The 23554-nt window shown below is 39.2% G+C and overlaps 1 protein-coding gene across 1 annotated transcript in view; it reads right to left on the bottom strand.

Moving 5' to 3' along the window:
• Nucleotides 1-23554, bottom strand: part of dmd (dystrophin) — a 361839-nt gene that overhangs the window by 184690 nt on the left and 153595 nt on the right. The window contains exons 6-9 of the mRNA XM_047355828.1: nt 19720-19821; nt 17833-17903; nt 15894-16012; nt 11357-11553 (exon numbers count right to left, since the gene is read on the bottom strand). Coding sequence (XP_047211784.1) covers nt 11357-11553; nt 15894-16012; nt 17833-17903; nt 19720-19821 — 489 coding nt within the window. The remainder of the gene's footprint in view (nt 1-11356; nt 11554-15893; nt 16013-17832; nt 17904-19719; nt 19822-23554) is intronic.

The raw sequence follows: 23554 nt of genomic DNA, 5'->3' as shown, positions 1-23554 counted from the left end.
ACATGAATATGCATTAACCTTTACAACCATAGCCTCTAACAGCTTTCTTCTATGACTGCCTTGTATTTAGCTTAATCTACCTTCCCATCACTCTCAAACAAATTCATTCTCACAGCATAATGCAGCCGTGACCATGTTTTACTGTGGCAATGGTGCGTTCATGATAATGTTTTTGTTAGTTTTCCTGCCTCACATTGTGCTTTGCATGTAGTTCATGTAGTTAAAAAGATTGTGGTCTCATCTGACCACAGCACCTTTTTCCACATGTTTGCCAAAATTAGAAACATCCTGTCCATGTGTGATGCTGAAAAACTAGTCAAGGCTGGACTATTGTAGTTCTTTACTATCAGGATGTCCACAAAATGCAGTTAAAAGCCTTCAGCTGATTCAAAATGCTGCAGCAAGAGTTCTGATGAAAATTAAAAAGAGAGATCATATTTCTCCTATTTTAGCTTCCCTTCATTGGCTCCCTGTTAAATCCAGAATAGAATTTAAAATTCTCCTCCTGACAAATAAAAGCCCTTAATGATCTAGCTCCATCATACATCAGAGATCTGATTGTTCCATATGTTCCTAACAGAGCACTTCGTTCTCAGACTGCAGGTTTACTGGTGGTTCCTAGAGTCTCTAGAAGTAGAATGGGAGGCAGATCCTTTAGTTATCAGGCTCCTCTCCTGTGGAACCAGCTCCCAGTTTTAGTCCGTGAGGCAGACACCCTGTCTACTTTTAAGGATAGGCTTAAAACTTTCCTTTTTGATAAAGCTTATAGTTAGAGTGGCTTAGGTTATCCTGAGCTATCTCTGTAGTATGCTGTAGCTATGCTGCTATAGGCTTAGGCTGCTGGAGGACATAATGACCACTTTCACCCTCTTCGCTACATTCTCATACTACTCTCCAATTTTGCATTATTTGCTGTTATTTCAGCTTTTACCTTTATGTTTTCTCTCTTTTCTCTTCCTAGAAGCTACACCTGGCCTGCCTCTGTATCTACCTGTGACACCTTCATAGAGGGGGACATCGTCCAAGCTTCTGCTGCCAACAACTTAATGCTCACCCTCTACCGATGATGCACTTGGCCCTGTCTCTCCTAGCCATAGCTACTGACTGAGCTTCTACTGTGACTAACTGTATGTGCTCTCTCTCATTCTCTAAACTTGAAAACTGGCTCAGTTTTTTTTTTTTTCCTAGATGAAACCACTAAAAGGAGCTACATCCATCAACATTTACTTTTCCTTCCCATAGAAAGTACTCCTGGATCAGTGCTTCTGTGTTCTTTTTCTGTCTCTGCTCTGTTCTCTCAAACCGCCAGTAGGTCGTGGCAGATGGCCACTCACACTGAGCCTGGTTCTGCTGAAGGTTTCTTCCTGTTAAAAAGGGAGTTTTTCCTCTCCACTGTCACGACATGCATGCTCAGTATGAGGGATTGCTGCAAAGTCAACGCCAGTGACCTTAGCCCATTTTAAAGTTACCCAGCTTTCACACAATGGTACAGGAAACAACACTGTCCAGTTATTTTTACCTCTGCCTTCCTCCCTCCCTGTTGGATGTAAGGGGGAGTCAGGTTTAGTCTAAACCGGCCCAGTTATGGTTGAGGTGCAAACACACCCTCCATTTCTGCTACCTGTGCGACCCCTTCTCTTTTCCAATGGTTATAATCATTGTGACAGAGAGAGGTACCCCCAATCCTTGTGGTCTTGGGTATAACAATGACCACCAGTGGGGTCTACATGGACAAAAATGATCAGTTTATTATTTTACTTGGTACCCCTACACATAGCCCATTCTAAAATGGCCAAACTCTAACACTCAGTAGTTTAATCTAACCTCCCCAACAACCCTGGACCCTTCCAAACCCTTTGTAAAGTGCCTTGAGACGACATGTGTTGTGAATTGGCACTGTATAAATAAAACTGAATTGAACTGAATTGAATTTCCTGTGTCCCCTACATGGCTTAAAGCAAGCTGTAAACTGATTATCTTATGGCTATCTTTTAACAAAGACTTTCTTTTTGCTACTGTTTTATAAAGACCAAATTTGGATAATGTACTGTATGAATAATAGTTGTTCTGTTAACAGAACCTCCTACCTGAGATTTAGATCTCTGCAGCTCCACAAACGTTACCATGGGCATCTTGTCTGCTTCTTTGATTATTACTTTTCTTGCCCATACTATCAGTTAGCTGGATATATACCGGAATTAAGTCACATACAGGTGGACTTTATTTTGGGGTATCAGAGTAAAGGGGGCTGAATACTAATTCAGGCAACACTTTTCAGATTTTTGTTTGGAAATAATTATGGTGATTAAAGGGGTATACATACATTTAAAATGCTTTGAACACTTTTATGATACATGGAATACCATTACTACAGTGCAAAACCAAGTCAAGCCTTCAGCCACAAAACACTACTGAAGTTGAATTTGTCCCCATTTCAGCTCCACATCATCTGACATTTATGCACTTTTCTTCACCTCTTCTTTCCTATTTCTTTCCAGGATTTTGACTTGGAATTATGAGCAAACTGCTAGAGAACAGCTAACCTGAGATCGAATGTTCCCCTGAAAATAATGTTACGTTTTCCTTTTCACCTGCCCTAGGCATCAGATGGATGGGGTTTTGGTGCATTTCACTAGCTTTAGGTAATCATCTCCAAGTTTCAATCGAGTTATTTTTCATATATTCCTTCATGAAAAGTTAAGGTCCTTCACCCTGCTGAGCCCCAGGTGGTGTTAGTATAATATTAATGCAAGGAGGTGGTATAAGTGCTGCGTTGTTGATGACAGATGATGGAGGAGGTAGATAATAGCTGCCGTCAGTATCTTTTTTTCCATCCTCTGTATTTCTTATTCTCATCTTGCTTGTTTCCTGTGGTAATTTTTGTGTCTGTTCCATCTCATTCTTCCTAATCTATGCCTCATCCACATCATCCAGCTGCCCGCTTTTCTTTTCCAAGCTGGAAATTTCATTTTCACATCTTTCACGTCCTGCTGTTGCTGTGTCCGAATTGCCTGCAGGTTTTTTTCTGCTCTCGAATAGGCATGTAAGATGATAATATGAACAGAGTTGTTCCAGCAATTTCACTCCAATCTGCTATGATTGGCCACTGACCTCTGCCTAACTGAGCTTGAAAGGTGAGAGCAGATGTCACTTGTGGGAGCAAATTCTTACAGCATTGTAATCTCTGGTTCTGTGTCAAATCAGACATCAGTTTTAATTTTTTATCCAATACATTTCAAGGACTTAATCAAAGAATGTGTTACTCTATGTCTGTGGTAAAGCAGAATCTCAGATAGGCAGCTATTCTTGTGCAAATACCTCAGAGCGAGCTGTAGGCAATTACTACGAGCTGGAGAACATCTGGTAACCTTCCTGCCACTGAGACTGTTACCTGAAATCTTGGCTGCAAAATGGATGACTGGAAGAACCTACAGATGGTTGGCAATTAATGCTGACACTAAATTAAAGAGCTGCTTTGCACATTTTGTCACTTTACAACTGCAGACTTCAATGCATTTTATTAGGGTTTGCAGGACAAACTTTGGTATCCCTTATGTGCAAGGTAAATATGACCAGGGATATAGAGCTAATGAGCCTCTACAGTCAAAAAGATGAATTGCTCAAGAACACTGATATCAGCTTCCGACAGAAACTACCTGAAAGACAAGTGCAGATGGGAAATTCATGCCTAGCTAAAATAGCCTGCTAGGCACAGGCTGGTATGAAATTTTACTGTTTATAATCATCGGTAAGAACACCATGGTTTTACGGTGCTGATCCAAATATTTAAAACAGAAACGTTTACCATGAATTAATTAGTTTTTGTCATTGAGAACTCAGCTGAGAATGCTGGTAAACATGATAAAATATTACTCAGTTGCAAGTGGTAAAATAAAATCAGCTTAAACAGTAGGTAATGTTAAACAGATGTACAGACTAGTGGATGGCTATTTAAATAAACATGCTGACCTCCCAGAATGGACTCACTTTCTGCCATTCTGCTCCTCCTGGTATTAGCTGGTTAATTAGCTGAGCTCGATTAGATAGTTGCTCTCTGGTTAACACATGCTGCTCTAGACCTTAAGGAGGACAACTTTACTTTTAAAGAGCATTACCTTTATCACAGTAATGGTTATGGCCCTTTAGTTACCAGTCCATAACTTTCCAAGCAGCTAACTGTCTCGTAGACAGGAGAATAGAGAGTGACAATGGTGGTGCGCCCAGACAGGGATGGGTCAATTGGGAACAATTCTGCTCCAAACTCAGCCCAATCTGGAAATATTCCTGGTGGTCTATTAAAATGACTTTAAAAGGGGTTGGGTTGCTTTATATTTTAATGGTCTTTAAAGCCATACGTTTTTAAAACCATAGTATACCTTCAGACTGGTAACTGCCCCATGCCTAGTAGAAGATAGGGCAGACGACAGTAAACAACTGCTGGTGGCAGCCTATGCCGTAATATTTCCATTAGAGGTTAGACGTCAAGCTAAACTTCACCATGTTCCACTTCCTAGTCAGGAAACTTGTTCTTTCTGCTATATTTATGCACAAGGCTGCCATACTGGATTATGGGTGTCAAAGATTTTCGCCCAAATTCCAACTTCTATGGACTTTTCTGTTTATTTTTCCAAAATTAAACTTGGACAGTTTGTCTATAGAGTAGAAATGATACACATAACTAATCTGTATCCTACAACCAATTAAAAGTAGTTTTTTTTCTTATTGCCCTATTTGGTTTTTTTTCCTGATACTGTAAGGCGTCTTTCTGTAATCCTGTTGTGTCTGGAAAACTTGGCTTTTACTGATGTGGTACTCGCTCTAAAAATTCTGACAATGACTCATTTAGATCAAAGTACAATCATTCGTCAAAGCCCAGACCAAAGTTCCACTGTGAGTTTGTAACAACACTTTTGGAGCCCCACAGTGGAACAATGGTTAGCAAGAAGGTTCATTCTGGGCCCTTTCCACATTGGGTTGTATATTCGACCCGTCCATTTGTGGGTTAACTCCGGGTACTCCGGCATCCTCCGATCTAAAAACATGACCGTTAGGTTAACTGGTCTCTCCAAAATGCTCTTAGCTATGAGCGTGACTCACAGGTGACCAGGGTGTGCCCTCTTACCCCGTCTCTAGATGATAAAATTGGTAGAAATCGATTATAAAGGACTGGGGGGGGGGGGGCTCAATACAAATGCATGCCACGCTTTTTAGATTGTGTTAGAAAGAAACCCGAGCATCATTTTCTACCAATTCGTAAATATGTAATACTGTGATATGGTGTATCACATAAAATTCCACAAAAAAACAGATTCCGGTTTTAATGAGACAAAAGCAATCTGGTTTCTTCTACACACGTTACAAAGTGTGTTTCGCTCCGTTGTCATTTTCTATTTAACCAGCTCATGAAAAGATGAATATCACCATAGCAACTAGCAATAGGATTTTTCAGTCAATCAGCAAGCTCTTTTTTATTCTAACCTGTCATGAACCACATTTCATCCTGTTAATAGGACTAACTGAATAAAGTTAAGTAATGTTTAATCTACACAAGGAACCATTTGGTTCATTGTTAAAGGTTTGGGTCAAAAGTAGCATGTAAGATTGAAAAACCTTGACACTGCATTGTGATAATGTAAACCAATACTCTATTTAAACCATGTCAGACTCAGTCCAGTTGCAATGACTCCACACTGAGCTGTGAAGAAGTCTTCACATCCTTAGAAATTCCTTCTTTTTGGTTTTCTTTTTGTCACACTTTCAGATCATGACCTCAGTCTTCACATCACTGTGGAGGAGTTTTATCCTAATCTTTGCAGAATTGTTTAAATTCGGCCACATCGGAGGCTTTGAGGATGAACATTGTGTTTAAGGTCACGGCACATCTCATTTAGGTTTCATGGTTGTTAGGTTGAATGTACAGGGGTTGGACAATGAAACTGAAACACCATAATAATTTATTAGTATGGTGTAGGGCCTCCTTTTGGGAATGACACCAGTCTTGCTGTGTGTATTGGTGCATTGTCATCCTGATACACGGCACCGCCTTCAGAATACAATGTTTGAACCATTGGATGCACATGGTCCTCAAGAATGGTTCGGTAGTCCTTGGCAGTGACGCGCCCATCGAGCACAAGTATTGGGCCAAGGGAATGCCATGATATGGCAGCCCAAACCATCACTCTGGGCATGCAACAGTCTGGGTGGTACGCTTCTTTGGGGCTTCTCCACATGGTAACTCTCCCGGATGTGGGGAAAACAGTAAAGGTGGACTCATCAGAGAATAATACATGTTTCACATTGTCCACAACCCAAGATTTGCGCTCCTTGCACCATTGAAACCGACGTTTGGCATTGGCATGAGTGACCAAAGGTTTGGCTATAGCAGTCCGGCCGTGTATATTGACCCTGTGGAGCTCCCGACGGACAATTCTGGTGGAAACAGGAGAGTTGAGGTGCACATTTAATTTTGCCGTGATTTGGGCAGCCATGGTTTTATGTTTTTTGGATACAATCCGGGTTAGCACCCGAACATCCCTTTCAGACAGCTTCCTCTTGCGTCCACAGTTAATCCTGTTGGATGTGGTTCGTCCTTCTTGGTGGTATGCTGACATTACCCTGGATACCGTGGCTTTTGATACATCACAAAGACTTGCTGTCTTGGTCACAGATGCACCAGCAAGACGTGCACCAACAATTTGTCCTCTTTTGAACTCTGGTATGTCACCCATAATGTCGTGTGCATTTCAATATTTTGAGCAAAACTGTGCTCTTACCCTGCTAATTGAACCTTCACACTCTGCTCTTACTGGTGCAATGTGCAATCAATGAAGACTGGCTACCAGGCTGGTCCAATTTAGCCATGAAACCTCCCACACTAAAATGACAGGTGTTTCAGTTTCATTGTCCAACCCCTGTATATACATTAATGTTCTCTATTATCACTCACATCTTTTCTAAAAAGTCAGATCTGCAGATCTGACCCAGTGTTTTGAAACACTCTGCACTCAATTGTTATCTTGGTCTATGTGCAGCTGGTTTCGCAACACTCGAAAGCAGAACCAGCTGTTCCTCTTTTCACTCTCTAACTTTGCCTGATATGTCTCACACCTCTGTTTGTAACCTGATATGTCTGTTCATTCTACACAGTATAAATAAACCTTGTCAAGGAACCTCACCTTTGTAGCTCATACTCAACGGTGTGGTTGCCCTCGCAGCGGGTAAAACAGAGTCTCTGTCTCACTTTCTGTTGTTCAACTGTGGTTTGACTTGATCAACTCCTTCCACCCTAACATTAACTTGGTCCTTCGAGCCGGATTACTTAAAACTAAAACCAGTTTTATTTTTGACAGTGACTGGCCGGGGTCCTGAGGACATCGCCTGACACCGAGAAGAGCGACACCGAAAGTCTGTCGACAGCTCTCCGCCAGGACGGGCAAGACAAAGTCCTGGAACGTGAATTTGTGCCAGGCCAGTTGTGTATAACTGCGCTCGACGCCAGGTGGTGCATAATATGGTGAATGTGTGCTTGAATGTTATTTTGTCAATCGATAAGCAGTTTTGTCTACATTCTGTCACAATCTGCCTTTTGAAAATGATTTGAATCTTGCTCTTTATGAATACAAAAAGAAAAATTGGCTAAAGTCTGCAGACACAAAATGAACCTGGATTGAAGCTCTAACTATGTTTATTTAATCTGAGATCCTCTCCAAATGCAACAGTATATGTCAGTCTACATGACATACTAATAACTTCACCTACTGGTATAATATATAGATCTAATTGAATATGTAAAATAAACAATGATGAAAGTTTTTCAACAGGTGATGCTCATCCAGGAGGAAGACAGTGGGATTGCAGTGTTTATAGGAAATGCAGCTCATTCATTAACAATCAATTTTTCTCCTATAGGTGAAAGTTTTGCTGACTAATCATAGGCTGGATCTATAAAACATTATGTGCACGGAGCAAATGACCAAGGTTCTGACTGACTTATGAACCTCACTGACCTGACAATGATAACATGACACCCAACAGACAACACCTTTAAGGTGGACCCCACTAAGACCACCTTATTGATTCTTGGTAAATAAAAAAGAATTGAAGCGTTCAAAACAGACCTAGTGGAAACAAAAGGGGTTATGAGGAAACGATGTGCATTTTAAGAATAATAGAAGTCAAATGATGTTCAAATTTTTGCAAATAAAATTACTCTGACAGAGAAATAAGCAAGTAGTGTGTGAATGTGTGTGAATGGGAATGACTGATTTCATTATAATGCATCTTCAAGGGACCTTAAAAGTGGTAATAAACGTCTGATATTCTGATGATCATTGCCAAACTTCTGTCTCAATAAGGTTTCAAGAATCTTTTCTGAAAAATCATAAAAAGATAGCAAAGGTTCTACCTGTATTGAAAATACTGATAAACATAAGAAAGTTCATAGATCCGTCTTCAATTTTTCACAATTCTTTTACAAACAGAGTATTTAAACTTTCATGTGGCCAAATGTCTGTATTGATCTGTTTTTGTGAAACACATGTCTGTTTCATATTATGTAAAAATTAGAGTATATGTGCACAATAATTAAAGACTACAAGGACAAGTCTGATCCTCAACAGTACCATAATAATATTAGGTCAGTTCTCTATGGTAAAACAAAAAGATTTTAACAGATGTTTAGACTTTTTCCAGTCAGGTTCAGAATGATCGAATTACACTCAAACTTAACACAAGATTAAATGAACCTTAACAGAATCACTGGACTGAAATAGAGAAAACTTGAGTTAATTGAAACAAACTTTAGTTACTTGAACTAAATAAAAGCTGACTGAAACTGTACGGTGTATCTATAAAACTGGGTAAGACAAACTAAGATTATAAGATATAATATGGCCTTCATTTTTTGTGTTCATCAGTGAGTGAGTTTTTTTTTTTTTTTAATAAGAACTAAACCAAGCATTATTTAAAATAATAGCAACTACCAAAAATAGTGATCTCATTTTTAAATGTAATAAGAACTTACTTTATAAAACAAACAAAAATAAAGTCCCCAATAAAATAAAATATGATAAAAAAAGAATAATAAGAAAATGGAAAAACAGAGGCTTTAAAACCTCTGCAGGAACAGCACTGACACTGTCGAAAGTAGAAAAAATAACTTTGTAGATGTTTCAGCAAAAGGCTGCATCTAAACTTCCCCTCACACTGAACATGTCAGATCGGTTTTTTATAGATGCGGACGTGCTGAAAGACTCTGACTGACAGCAGCAACAGAGATAAAAACTTGGCTTAACAGAGGTCCTGTTAAGCAGAATAATATCTATCATTTAGAAAATAAACCAATACTACCAAAAAATTATACAAAACAGCTATGGTGACACATGGTAATACTCAAGTGTCAAGAAGGGGAAATATGGAGCATCTAGTAAATCATCAATTCTATACTATACGTTTTTCTCACTATGCAAAAAACCTTTGTAGGTCATGTATCATCTGCTGTAAACATAACTCACAGGGCAACATGAGACCCAAAAGGGGACAGTTCCCAGCAGCAGCACATCCATTTCATACCTAACCACGCTGGCCTCATCCCATTTTAAATAGTACATGGGAGATCTTTCCCATTACCCACAGAGATGAACGATATTGAAAAAACTCAGCATGAAACCACATTAGCTGAATGGATGAATAAAATGTTACAAACAAAAGAAACACAGTTGTCCAGTAGTCTGCCAGTAAACTCTGCTCCTATCCCACAGAATAACCTGAGACCTGGTCCTGATCAAAACGCTCCAAAGAAAAGACTGGATCACCCTTCGATGGGAAGGACCCTTCCAAGTTCTCCTGACCATGCCTACTGCTCTGAAAATCGCAGAGACCTTCCTGGATTCACAAGAGCCACTGTAAACCTATTCTACCTTTATAGGAGCCAACTCAACCGACGGGGTAGCAGAGGAAGTCTGGTTATTTATAGTATTTTCCTGCCATATAAACTGTTTTCTGTCCGCAGGTTTTTTGCTCACACAGAGGGTCATGTTACATTTGATGTTATTATACGTTGCTTGTTCGTAATAAACAGGAGGGACTGTTACGTTGAATGTATATACATTAATGTTCTCCATTATCACTCACATGTATTTCTTCTCTTTTCTAAAAGGTCAGATCTGCAGATCTGACCCAGTGTTTTGAAACATTCTGCACTAAATTGTTATCTTGGTCTATGTGCAGATGATTTCGCAACACCCGAAAGCAGTACCAGCTGCTCCTCTTTCCACTCTCTAACTCTGCCTGATATGTCTCACACCTCTGTTTGTAACCTGATATGTCTGTTCATTCTACACAGTATAAATAAACCTTGTCAAGGAACCTCACCTTTGTAGCTCACACTCAACGGTGTGGTTGCCCTCGCAGTGAGTAAAACAGAGTCTCTGTCTCACTTTCTGTTGTTCAACTGTGGTTTGACTTGATCAACTCATTCCATCCTGACAATGGTCCTGTAAATTAGTCGTCATGTCCATCACACTACACCCTGTTTGACTGGCAGTATGATTTCCTTTCTCTGAAATGCTCTGCTTTGTTTCAGACGTTTCCAAAAAGTTACCTTTTTGTTTTGTCCGTCCACAGAATATTTTCCCTAATGTCTTGAGGATGATCCAGATGTTTTTTTTTTTTTTTGCAAATGTCAAACGATTCATTTTGTTCATTTTGATCAGCAGTAGCCTTGGCCTTGGAACTCTCCCATGGATGCCATTTCTGTTCACTTTCTTCCTGACTGCCGAATCATGACCTCTGACCTTACCTGAGTAAAGCAAGGCCTGCATAGATTTAGATGTTGTTCTGTGTTCTTTTGTGACCTCTTGGATGAGTTGTCGATCCATTGTTGGAGTCATTTTGGTGAGCCAACCACTTCTGGGAAGGTTCACCATTGCTCTATGTTTTCTTTATTTGTGGATAATGGCTCTCACTGTGGTACACTGGAGTCTTAAAGTCCAGAGTCCAAATTCAGCAGCTTTGTTTCTCTTCTGTTTTTGAATTTCTTGATGATAGCATGATGTGTTAGCTTTTTAAGATATCTTTGCCTACTTTATGATGTCAAACTGGTTCTATTTAGGCAACTTCTTTACTCTACAGGTATATCAGAAATCAGACCCAACGGATATTGAACTCAGCAGTCCAAAATAAAAATAGAAAAAGAAGAAATCTGTAAAGGGGCAAATACTTTTTCCACCACAATGTACCTCAGAAACAAAATAAAAAGAGCCATTACAATTTCACATGGAGGACTTAGTAAGAACACAACTTTTGTCCAACAAATGCAAAATCACATGAAACGTGTGCGCACGTGTGGATTTCTAACCTGCTGAGAGAAGCGTTGCTGGGTCTGGATCTGATAGTGCTCCTCCGTTGTTACACGGGTAACGCCGGCCGAGGTCGCCGATGGCAGCGACTCAACTTCCTGAATGGCTTCCATGGAAATGCTTTGGGGGAGCACCCTGAAGAGCGACGTAACGTACATGATGATGCTCTTCTTGTCAGGGTGCGAGACTGCCACATCTACAAAACACAGAAGAAAAAAGTTCATTTTAAGTGTGACAAATACAAAGGTTTCTCTACTCCACAAATAAAAATGCTACCACAGAATCACTACTGAGGGAGCTAACCCAGCTAACGAGCCAAGATCACCTTGACAGACTCCTGGTTACTTCACAAGAAGCAGAATTGTCATAGTATATTTCACTGGAGAACTACAGCTAATTTTAGCTGGCACTTATTTATATTTTTGGTAAATCTTCTATCACCATGAACATTTCTTCATATAATCACAAAGTCTGTATAATATTGTGTCCAGAATGTTTTAGCCAGAGATGCTCATTTTCCCAGGTCCAAGTCCAGTCTCAAGTCTCCATCAACTTAAGAAAATATTTGGCAATCTAGGGTTAGATGGCATGCATGTCTTTTAATCTTTTAACATTTAATTTAACCTACAAAAGATGGTTATGATCTGCTTCCCTCTCAGAGCTAGGGGATTTTTTTTAAGGTCATTAGGAAACCATGTTGTAATTCTTCATATAAAACCTTTGTTGTCAAGTTTAAACAGTAAACACATTCAACATAATAAGCAAAGTTCAGGTAGTGAGTAAACAAGACAGAATGTAAAATTTGTGACTCAACAGAACAGGGAGTGCTTTTATTTTGAAGACCCTGACCTGTCTTTGTATTGACCCTCCTAGATTACCAGTGAGACTAAGATTTCAGAGGTAGGTTGAGTTTATAGTCATTTAATACAGCGGTCAGTAGGAGAGACAGTAATATGGTCATTGTTATAATGCTCCAACTAACATGAACAGATTGTTAAAAACCATCAGCTGCCTATAGTCAATGAAAGTCCCTGGCTTGTAATCAAACGCACCCTTTCACTGTAAAATATGTAAATGGAGCGCTTTACCTGCCAGAAAACTGAGGTCTGTAGTTTATGTACAAGCTTGATTTCATTTCTGGTTACATTAAATAAAGACTCGAGACTCGGCTAAAGCAGTGCCTGGTCATTCACTTCAGTTTATGTTTGAACTTTAAATGTGTCAAAATATAAAAAAATCTATTAAAATAACTTCATTGTTTCTTTCAGTTTCTAGCTTATAAAGTAAGAGTGGGCATGCACAATGTAGGCTGCTACGTCAATGTTTCTAAAACTCCTTGTATGGTCAGTTGGCATGGATACACCAATATGTTTTAAAGAATCAATGCTTTCTATCATGATTTTTTGCACCTGGAATGGTTTCAACGTGGCCATGGGATGGAGCCGAAAATGTTTATTTTGCCAACTATCCATCATGGCAGAACATGAATTACAATTTCCAAATTGATCTTCAAAACATCCAATGCTGAAACTCATTTAAAACCATTGGCAAATCATTTGGTTTCTCTCACTCTGCTGTGCATCCAGCCATCAAATTTAAAATATCTACATCCTGATCATTTTATAGTTAAAATTAGAATCAGAATTTGAAATTATTAGCACTAGTAGTGATGGCTGATGCATTTATGTTTTAAAAACAAAAGTAATTACGTTATGTTACACAATTTTTATTTTTTTGTTTTGTCTGGATGCCGTCAAACTGTGGTATCTTTGCTTGAGCCCATCATACAGTCATCATTACCAACTTTGTCTAAAATGCCAGTTAGATATGGGAATAAACTTGTGCCATCAGAAACTGAATTTGAATTTGAATGCTTTGAAAATTGCTTTGCATTGTATTGAAAATTCAGTTTGATTCATCTTCAGTTCTATAATTCAATTTCAGTTCCAAAATTCAGCTTTTTTGTGTCACACATCCTGGTCCTTGAAGCCACTGATTAATCAAACACAGATTTACTGATTCACGGATGTCATTCACTGTTGCAGGGTCCAAATTCAGGGGCTGCATCCTTTGAAGGACGCATCTGTAGGGTGATTACGTCATAGTGAGGCAACGAAGGCTATCCAACTTCAAAGGCTACTTCAAATGCAGCCGACCAGATTTGAAGGATGGGTCCGGTGTATCCTCTGTAGCCCACTCTATCCCATGATTCATTGCGTGTCAAAGTAGGTTGTTCAAACGGAAGTAGCAAAGGCCAGATACATTGTACATTCTCTGAAACAAGATGAACTTTTACAATGTTTTAAGACAAGAACGTAGTTGTGTTAACCTGAAATATCTGATCAGTTTATCAAGATATTGCTTAATTACACAAATGCGCCGATATGTTCGTCCGCTGCCCCAGCAGCTGCTCGCCTCGCCAGCTGTCAGCTGACCGGGTGGTTGAGGTGCGCTAAACCCCGACAGAACAGCTGACTCCCGGCACGTTGTTTCCAAGCTCCTGCTGGGTTTCCCCAATGGGTGGAAGTTAAACAGATATAATTCAGTCAGATGAAATCTAATATTAATGTTTGGTTTATTTATTATTTATTATAATAATTATTATTATTATTATTATGCTCTGCAAATAAACAGATTTAAACTTTGTTCCTAAAGTTAATATGTTAGTGTTTGGGTTGTTAAAAGCTTTACAAATAAATTAAACAAATGGTATTTGTCATCAATTTATTTTCTCTACAGTGTTAGATTTTTACTTCTATGAACACAAAAATTATTTTGAACATTTTAAATGGCTGAATAATGAACAATATCATAAAACAAGAACATTTTAAACAAAATAGGATTATAAGCTATCAGAAATATGTAAAAGGGCAAATAAAAATTGTGTAGTTATTTACAGTGGAGACAGCAGTATTAACCTTCAGGCTCCATTTGTTCAGCTTCACAGCTCTGCGCTTCATGCTAACACGGTTGCTAGGCAACAGAAGTTACGGTGAGGTAAGGGCAAGAGAAACGCAGACCGACGTAACACCGGTGGCACACTATGCCTGACCATTCAAATGACCATTCTTATAGATGTTCATTTGACTTGGTGATTGACATCCGCCAAGCTCATGTAGCTGCACTGCTCCAGCTCAACATTTAACCTGAGGTGAAACGTAAATACATGAATTTGTGTCTGAATAATCTTTGGCTATCCTCAAGGACCCGGATGTGTGACACAAAAAGCTGAATTTTGGAACTGAAATTTATCTTCAGACCTGAAAGTGAAAGTAATCAAACTAATTTTTTAATACAACAAAATACATTTTAAAAGCAAATTAAATCAGTTTCAAACCATCAAATTCAGTTTTAGTTTAGTGAAATTTGTTTTCAAGCCAATACATTTAATTTCAAATAACCCAAAAAAAGATTGATTCTGAGCAATTTAAATTCAGTTCCTGATGACACAGGTTTCTTCCCATAATTACTGTAGTCCCATAAACATCAGTCACGTAAAACCCCAACAAAATACATGAAAGTTTGTGGTTGTAATATGGAAAAATGTATAACGGTAAAAGAATTCTGCAAGGCATGGTAATGTACTGAGTTAAACTCCAAAGTAATCCCAGGGAATATTTATTCCCCCAAATGTCCACCAAAAGGAGCTTTAGTCTAAATGAAATGACAGAATGAAAAAAAAGGTTTTGTATACTAACGAGCAAAAAGCCTTGAAGAAAGGCAAACAACTGCGAAGATGGAGGTTGAAAAGAATGCAAGTTTATACCCACCACTAAGCGATCTTACAGGCTGCATAAATTAGACTGTCCTTCAAATGCTACAGTCACTTTTTTCCTATTTTTCTCATGAATCACTGGAGGCCATTGTTTAGACTGCTTATTATCTTCCACAGCATTGAGTATGTGTCAGTCAGCCTGCTTGCACTGAAGCTTACAGCTGAATTAAGTCTGAAGAGTGATTTTTAAACAGAAGGCTCTGGGTACAAAGGAGCAGTTTTGTGTTTTCTCAAGAAAGGTGGCAAAGAGCCTGTGGACATGCAAGTCCACCAGGGGCGAAAGTAAAAGAGACAGATCACAGTTTATCTGAGGCAGAGCAGCAAAATCAACACATAATGAGATGGAGATGCCAAGGAAAACAAGACAGATGACAACAGTGGGGGTAAAGAGAAAGAGGAAATGGTTAGTGTTATTGTCTTTATTCCTGCCTGACAGTTTTGATTAACAGAGCAAATTGATCTGAGAGACTCTGGCAGAGATAGATGGCACAGATGGCCCGGTGTGGGTTTTCTCTCTCTCAGTGTTGTGTCCACTTCAAACCAGCCTCTGTGTCTGGTGAAAGCTTGTTTTGCTTTTGCCTCTCAGTTAGTTTGCACCTCACTACTTGAACGCTAAGCCCAATGACAGCATGACACATAATATTCCAAACAGGCCAATTACAGCCACCAGCTGCAGGGCGAGCTTTGTCTCAACTCAGCTGTTCTTCTCTACAATCACTGATTATGGGTGTGGGTTTGTTCCCCGTCTGTGTGGCGCTTACCTTCGGAGTCCAGCAGTCTCTCTATGCCCAGGTGCTGTTCCGCCTTACTAAAGGCGTGTTCCAGTCTGTCGATCGCCGACGTCTTCTTCTCCACTGCGCTCCAATCAAACAGCTCCGGCCTGGCAAGATGGCAGAGAAGGCATCTGGGATCACACATCCAACCCAGTGTATTTATATTTATAATCTAGCTTGGCAGAATAGCTTTTGGGGCCTGTTACCAGTGTCCACTATACTTATTATCACCCCTCGTAAATGTAAAACGTCTTATAATAAACAGCTTGAAAAATCCTTCCTCTTCAGTACATTTAGTCCAGGGGAAAATCTATGTTAACAATTAATTGTATATTTACATATTTGATTAAAAGTTTGGCCAAATGTTTTGGATTATCATCCCGCTGTCTTTTCATTTCCATTTTTTGTTGATTGACATGTAAATTGTATTTAAAATAGCTTTTGAGGACAAACTGGCCCTCAGCATCACATTATTCTGCATATAACTATTCATCTGTTTATGTCAAACCCACCTGGAGTGTTTGCTGGTGAAAAGCTCAGTCTTCGTCTCATCTAACCAAAGCGCACAGTTCCAGTCCAAGTTGTGTTTATGAAACACATTTCAGTCTCTGTAAGTAGTTTTTAGTGGTTTTGATACCATAGACCATAAAATTCTGTTGTTCCATTTGAAACATGTTGTTGGTTTTAAAAGGTACAGGTTCTGTCCTAGTTCAAGTCATGCCTAACAGGCAGAAGCTTCTCTGTTACTTTAAAGGGTTATTTCTCTGTGGCATCCCCTCTCCACTGTGGGGTCCTCCCCCAGAGGTCCATTTTAGGACAACTGCCATTAATTTTATGCATGTTGCTGCAAGCGTCTATCTTTAGAAAGCATAGGTTTCATTTTTATTGTTATTCTGATGGCATTCATGCTTATATACCAGTAAAACTAAGCAGCATTAATGCATGGACACCCCTTGTTGAACTGCCTGGCTGAAATTGAAACCTGGATGAGGTTAGATTTTCTAGAAAGCCATTTGGTTTGGAAAATCTAATCTCACCCCCCCCCGATTCAGATTTATTTGGTCAGTGACAACACATAATCAATGTTAGAAAACAACCATAACCACCATGAGGCTGGTGATTGTTCTCAAAGTGCCTCAGCTCTGTAGTGAAGCAGCTAAGACAGAGAAGTGTGGCTGAAACTGGTGGTGGAGAAAACATTTTTCTGCTGTTGCTTCAGTAACAGGAGAACAGCTTAGAGAGAATGTGCAAACTCAGTTTAAAATAATATTTTTAAATGCATCATTAAATGTTGGAATGATTTAATGTAGCAGTTTTTCTTAGCCGTTTGTAAACACTGCTAACAACAAAAAAGTTAAAAAAGTTAAAGGACTGTACAGATTTTTGGTTTAGTTCACATTTATAAAAAAAAAGAAAATCCAGCTTTAGACTGAGGACTGGCACAACATGTTTTATGTTATATAAAATTAATACTATGATTTTATGAGAAGTTTTTCTATTTCTGATCTGAGATGAGCCCCAGATGTTTACGGATCTGGTCTAGCCCATCCTACCTAGTAGAGTTAAACTGTTATAGAATAATCAGTGGATAATCAACATATTTCTATCCTATAATGTTAAGTATTTGACTTAATTCTAATAGATTTTGACCTTGCCCAACCTCATACAACTGTACAATCAGGGTATCATTTAACTTAGCTTTGAATAAAACAGCCTGGGAGATATTTTAATCATTAATAATAAAATAATCAGGTAATAAAAAGAGGTCTCATGGAAAACGGAGCAATTTTTTTTCAAAAATGAAGCATTTACTTGTCTGCTTCTATACCTCTTACAAATGTATTTTCTACCCCTACATCAAATGTCTGTGCTTCAACATCTTTCTTCCTTTTGAGCTTTCTAACACAAACATGTCATTCTACTGTACCTGTGGCTGTGAATGAGGGCGTTGAAGGCCAATCCATCATTCCAGCTACTGGAGAAGTTAACCACGTTAACCTGAGGACAGAGACGATATATAAAAACTAAAGGGCCAGAGTGTGAATGCAGCAGTACAAGCCACAGTTGAAACTCTGTCCCTGAAGCACAGACAGAGCTTTGAATACCTAAAGCGATGGGCGAGAGCAAAGAGCTGAAAGTCAAAGGGATGTCCTTTATGCTCAGTCTATTACAATAATTTTTCATGTAATAAAAACAGCCTGTACACATAGTTTAACAGGGTATCTCAAACAACGCTAAAAGAAAAAACCTAAAAAATGCTCCCTTTTTGGGTTTTATAGAAAAAAGTGTATAACACCAGGTCCTATGAACTGATAGGCCAAGCCATTAAGCAATGAAAAACTTCATGACGCAACAGGTAGATTACACTTGTGACGCCCCCTGGCGAGCCATAGCACCAGTGCTGTTCATAATCCAGGACTGATAATGATAGTTTACATGTTTCACCAGATTATGTTGACAGCATTTTGACAGTAACACTACAATTCATTTTTATGGTACATTGCGGTGTTTCAATGTCACTGCATTAGACCAAGATCATTTCACTGCTTTTAAACTGCTGCCCTCAAATTAAAATATCACTTATGTTGTGGATTAAAAAACTTAGAGGGTTTATTTATATTTATGTCTTTTGTGAATTACATGATAATCACTTAAAGGTTTTCAGGCTCTGAGTCCAGAACCAATACTGTAAACCAGGGGTGTCCAAAGTGTGGTCCAGGGACCATTTGCGGCCCTCTGAACGATTTTGTGCGACCCTTGACTACAGTTCTAGAACGAAGCAAATCTGGCCTACAAGCACAGGTGGCTGATGCAGATGGACACTTCCTTTTATCTTTTAGGGCAACATTTTCACAGAAAAATTAGGTGCAACAAAAGTGATTCTTTTATTAACCTTCTGCATTCATCTTAATTTTGTAAGTAATACTATTTTGCATATTTAGTTTATTGTTGAGGGTAAATAAAAAAAGCACACACATTTGGTAAATTAAAAAAATATACTTTTTGTGCCCCCCCTCAAGTGCTTTCAACTCAACGATTTTAGCCCTCGTGTCAAAAAGTTCCTCCACCTCTGCTGTAAACAGTTAGCTTAGATCAATAGTACATTTCAAACGGTGCATTTCTTTATTTCAGAACATTTACCATCAAATGAACAGCCTGTCCTGTCAGTTATGTTAGCCAACAACAAACAGCAGATAGCAATGTTTCAAAGGCATATGATACACCAAGACAAACATACCACTGCCTCTCTCAAACACCATAACTTTAGTGAGCTGCTGAATTAATGACTGTTTTGATGAGGTCTGTAAGAAGTGAATATATATGACCTGGGATGCATTCATAAAGCTGTCTTACTCTGGCTCTATGTAGATTGATGCTGCGTAAGAAGCAGCAGAAAAGAAGCAGTAAGCTTGCTACTGTCACACATTATTATACAGTCAAACTGGCGGTTTGATCTCCAGGGAATGGGTTTCAAAGTGAAATAAAAAATCCAATAAGGGTCCCTTCAAACTATATCAAGACAATGCTACAATCAGGATTTGCATGGTTTTTCCAGGGTCTTAGTAATCTCTCCAGGAGGAGTGTTGATCACGTGTAAAGGACTATGATCAGTCCTTGTGTCAGCATGCACTGAACTTCGACCAAGAGGTTGCTGTGATCCAGTATCTGAGGCTAATGTGGGTAATATTACCATTGTGATAACGTAGGATTATTTTTAGCACTTAGCTGCATTCGGACACAGTTAGCTAAAGTATTCAAGCAATTCAATTCGTCTTACTATTTAAACTCAAGACGTAAACATAAAGACTCATACCTCAGGATATTGCCGTGTGTTCTGACGAACCCAGCTCAGCAGAATCTTCTCACTGTTGGTCTGCTGTAGGCCCGCCATCACATCCTTCATCACATCCTTCACCTGAACACACAAACAGGTGTAAATACTTCAAAACTTCTAACACTAAAGTCTGGAGTTGAAACCTAAATCCAGATGAGTTAGTATCAGAGTTTAATCTTTAATGAGGGATTAAAAGGGATAGTCTGGATTTTTTGAATAGATTCCTGTGATATAAGCATTAATCAGTAATTTTCTGGAATAAGCATTTGTCACGTCATTCTTAGGAACGTCAAAGTGTTTAACACAAAGGCTAGTTTATAAACCTTTAAACCGTTATTAAAGCAAAATTGGGCAGTTGTTTACAAGCAAGCTGATGTTCATTTACACAGGAAGAGGAGGTAGGAGGCAGTGCACCATCAATAATTGTCCTGTGTGAAACAGGTACTGAGAACACAATATGCATTTTCAGTTATAAGAAGTACCTACAGAAAAGAAAGGCAGTGTTTAAAAAAAACGAACAGTTCCAATTAAACAAATATTATTGCTTTTATAATGCTTTACCTTTTATAATGAAAGCACCCCTCCCCCCACATTAGATTACTGCCTGAGATTACTTAATCAAAACCTGTCTAACAACATCAAGTAGGCTTAAAGATCTCGAAACGCAACACATCAGGCTCCAAGTTTCTGAGAATCAAGTTGTTTTGTAGTGGCAGATGTCTACTTAGGGCCCGACCCAACTCAGACTAACTGTTACCTTAATCTTCCGGGACAGGCTAATCTGGAATTATGCAGAATGAAAATGATGGGAGATTTATATGTTGTTTGTAACAGAACCTAACTTCAAAAATTCTCAACTGTTCCTTTAATAAGCATGTTTTGGCTTGGAGAGAGTCATCCTTTGTTTGCAGTGCACAGATTAAAGTCATTAGTTATGCATTTGAATGATAACATTCAAAAAGCTACAAACAAATATCAGGTCTAGTATTGGCACAGAGAAACTAAACATGTTTTGGTTTAATGTAAAAATCTCACAAGCCAACTGAGTCTCTTTCAACACACTTTTTAAAGAAGTTCCCTGTTTGGCATCTATTCTAAAATAAAAATAATAATCTCATCATTACTTAAATAAATAGTAACAACTTTCAAGGAATTTGGATGAGGCCTGTCTGTAGGACAGTTGGCACATTTCCACACTCGCATCTACAAAGAAGCACGTGCTCAGTTTCAGTACAACGCTAAGGGACACTTCTGTAAGCATAACTCCATGCTGCAGGCTGTGTTTGCATACGTTTCATCCCACAGGGAGGAATTTTGGCAGGTGTGAGTGACAGTTTGGGAGCATTTGTTTGAACTCATGTAGAAACAAAGAATTATGCTCTTCTCTTTACTGCCCAGTTGGATAATACCTTTGCAAATCTGTACCATTCTTCCAACTAAAATGTATGTATTCCACCACAAGCACACAGAAAAAGGATTCGGGGTCCCAGTGCTCATCTCTTTCACTTTTTCTATATTAACTTTCTTGTCTTCATACACAATGATCTGTGCATTGTTTACAAGCGATTCTGGCAAACCGTCCGGTGCCTTAGGAGGGGGAAGCAGTGCTTCGCCAACACTGTTTACAGTGTGGGTGGGGAGATGCTGACCTCAACTGGGGACATTATCGGGGAGTGGAAGGAGTACTTCAAGGATCTCCTCAATCCTGTTGTCACGCATTCCCAGGTGAAAGAAGAGGCAGTATGCCGCTCTGTTGTGGTCAAGAGAGAGCTGAGCCGAAAAGCGAAGCTCTCGATTTACCACTCGGTCTATGTTCCTACCCTTACCCTTGGCCATGAACTTTGGGTCATGACCGAAAGAACGAGATCCCAGATACAAGCGGCTGAAATGAGCTTCCTCCATAGGGTGGCCGGGCACTACCTTGGAAATAGGGTCAGTAGCTCGGCCATCCGGGAAGAGCTCAGAGTAGAGCCGTTGCTCCTCCACATCGAGAGGAGCCACTTGAGCTGGCTCAGGCATCTATACCAGATGCCTCCTGGACGCCTTCTTTGGAAGCTGTTCCAGGCACGTCCCACCGGGAAGAGGCCCAGGACACACTGGAGGGACTATGTCTCTCGGCTGGCCTTGGAATCCCTTGGGCTCCCCCCGGAGGAGCTGGAGGGGTGTCTGGGAAGAGGGACGTTTGGGTGTCTCAAAAGAGTCTGCTGTCCCCGCAACCTGGTCCCGGATGAAGCGGAAGACGACGAGTACGAGAATTATTTGTTCAATTTCATTCCCCCCCTGTATTAAGAAAAAACATTAATGGGCTAACAACTGAACCTTGTGGAACCCCCTCAGGGATTTGCAGCAAGTCTGATCTTAATCCTTTGGGGTCTATGTACGTAATAATTTGCACACCATGCAACTAGTTAAAAAAAAAAAAAAACACTGTATGACATTCAATTAAAATAAAGTTATCAAAAATAAATCTGTATAGCCTTATATTGTTCAACGAAAATTTCGATCAAACATCAAACAGATACTATGTAACCATGATTTTTATTAAGGTGTGTATAGTTAGTTGTTTTTGGTATGTCTGTATCTGAGCATGTCGCTATCATACTTGTGATTAATAGCAGATACAGTATAATGATAGTACCTCCAGCAATGATTCCTTTTTTTCAAGCTATTATGGATGGTAAGTCTGAGAAAATCTGACTGCTGACATTAGAAAAAAAGGCCATCTTTAAAACTATCATTTCCAAAATTATACATCCCAACCACATACATTTGTCAAACCTAGTCAGCAGAATGATACAATGAAAGTGTAAAGGAAAGACAAATTTGAAAAAAATACAGTGTGTAACAAAATATAATAATGTATATAATACCATACTAACCAGTTTGAGGTAATTTGTCTTGAGGTAAATTATTTGTAAAGCGATTCATTATTTATTTTAAATGCACACAGGCATATATCTGTGTTAGTGTTTCTTCAAAGAATGTGGCAGGCCAAGCAAAAAGGGACTCATTTGGTAGTGGGTCAATGAATGCATTTCTGCTATAATTAGAGGCGAGCTTTGACAAAGATGCAAAAAAAAAAAAAAAAACCACACAGTGTGACAGGAAGAAACACACTTACAAAAGAAACATTAACATGTTGAAATATATAATTTAAAAACACATTCAAAAAGCCTCTGTGGTGTGTCCCTTGATTGACAATTTTACTCAATATGCATAGACCCAGACTCAAACAACATCCACCCTAACCTATTTATCCCATGGTAAATAACAGTAAAGTCTATGTTAATACAAGCAATACTTTCACTATAGATGCCCACACTCCTAAATGCATAAACAATGATATCCTATCCAAATTATTGCAGGAAGACCCAGAAATAAGGACAAAAGAAAGAGGTGATCAGTAAACAACTTCCAGCTGATACTGAGAAAGAACCATAGCTATAGGTCTAGCAGAAGGCACACAAGAGAAGAGGCCAAGAGTATAAACAAGATGCTATTGACTAAACCTTGTGTAGCCAGCCATAAATAGGAGGTAAGGGAAAATAAAGATGAGAACAGGCCCACCCAGGGCTGACACCCATCAATACAGGAAGAGAAAATGGTCAATATGGACATCAATCAGCACCAATGTTCCACTGCTAGTCAATCTGAGAACTGACCAATGCCTTCCACTAAAACAAGCAGCGGGAAGGATCACAGTCCCAGACCTCCAGAGAGTGCACTGGAAATGGTTTGTCATGTCCTAAAATAAATTACATTTGAAAATAACTCCTGCTGTTGTTGATCTCAAACTAGCAAGTTCAGATCTAGA

Source organism: Girardinichthys multiradiatus, chromosome 24 (assembly GCF_021462225.1).
Source record: "Girardinichthys multiradiatus isolate DD_20200921_A chromosome 24, DD_fGirMul_XY1, whole genome shotgun sequence".
NCBI lineage: Eukaryota > Metazoa > Chordata > Actinopteri > Cyprinodontiformes > Goodeidae > Girardinichthys > Girardinichthys multiradiatus.
Note: the sequence above shows the minus strand (reverse complement) of the source record. Positions and strands in the feature narration are given on the sequence as shown.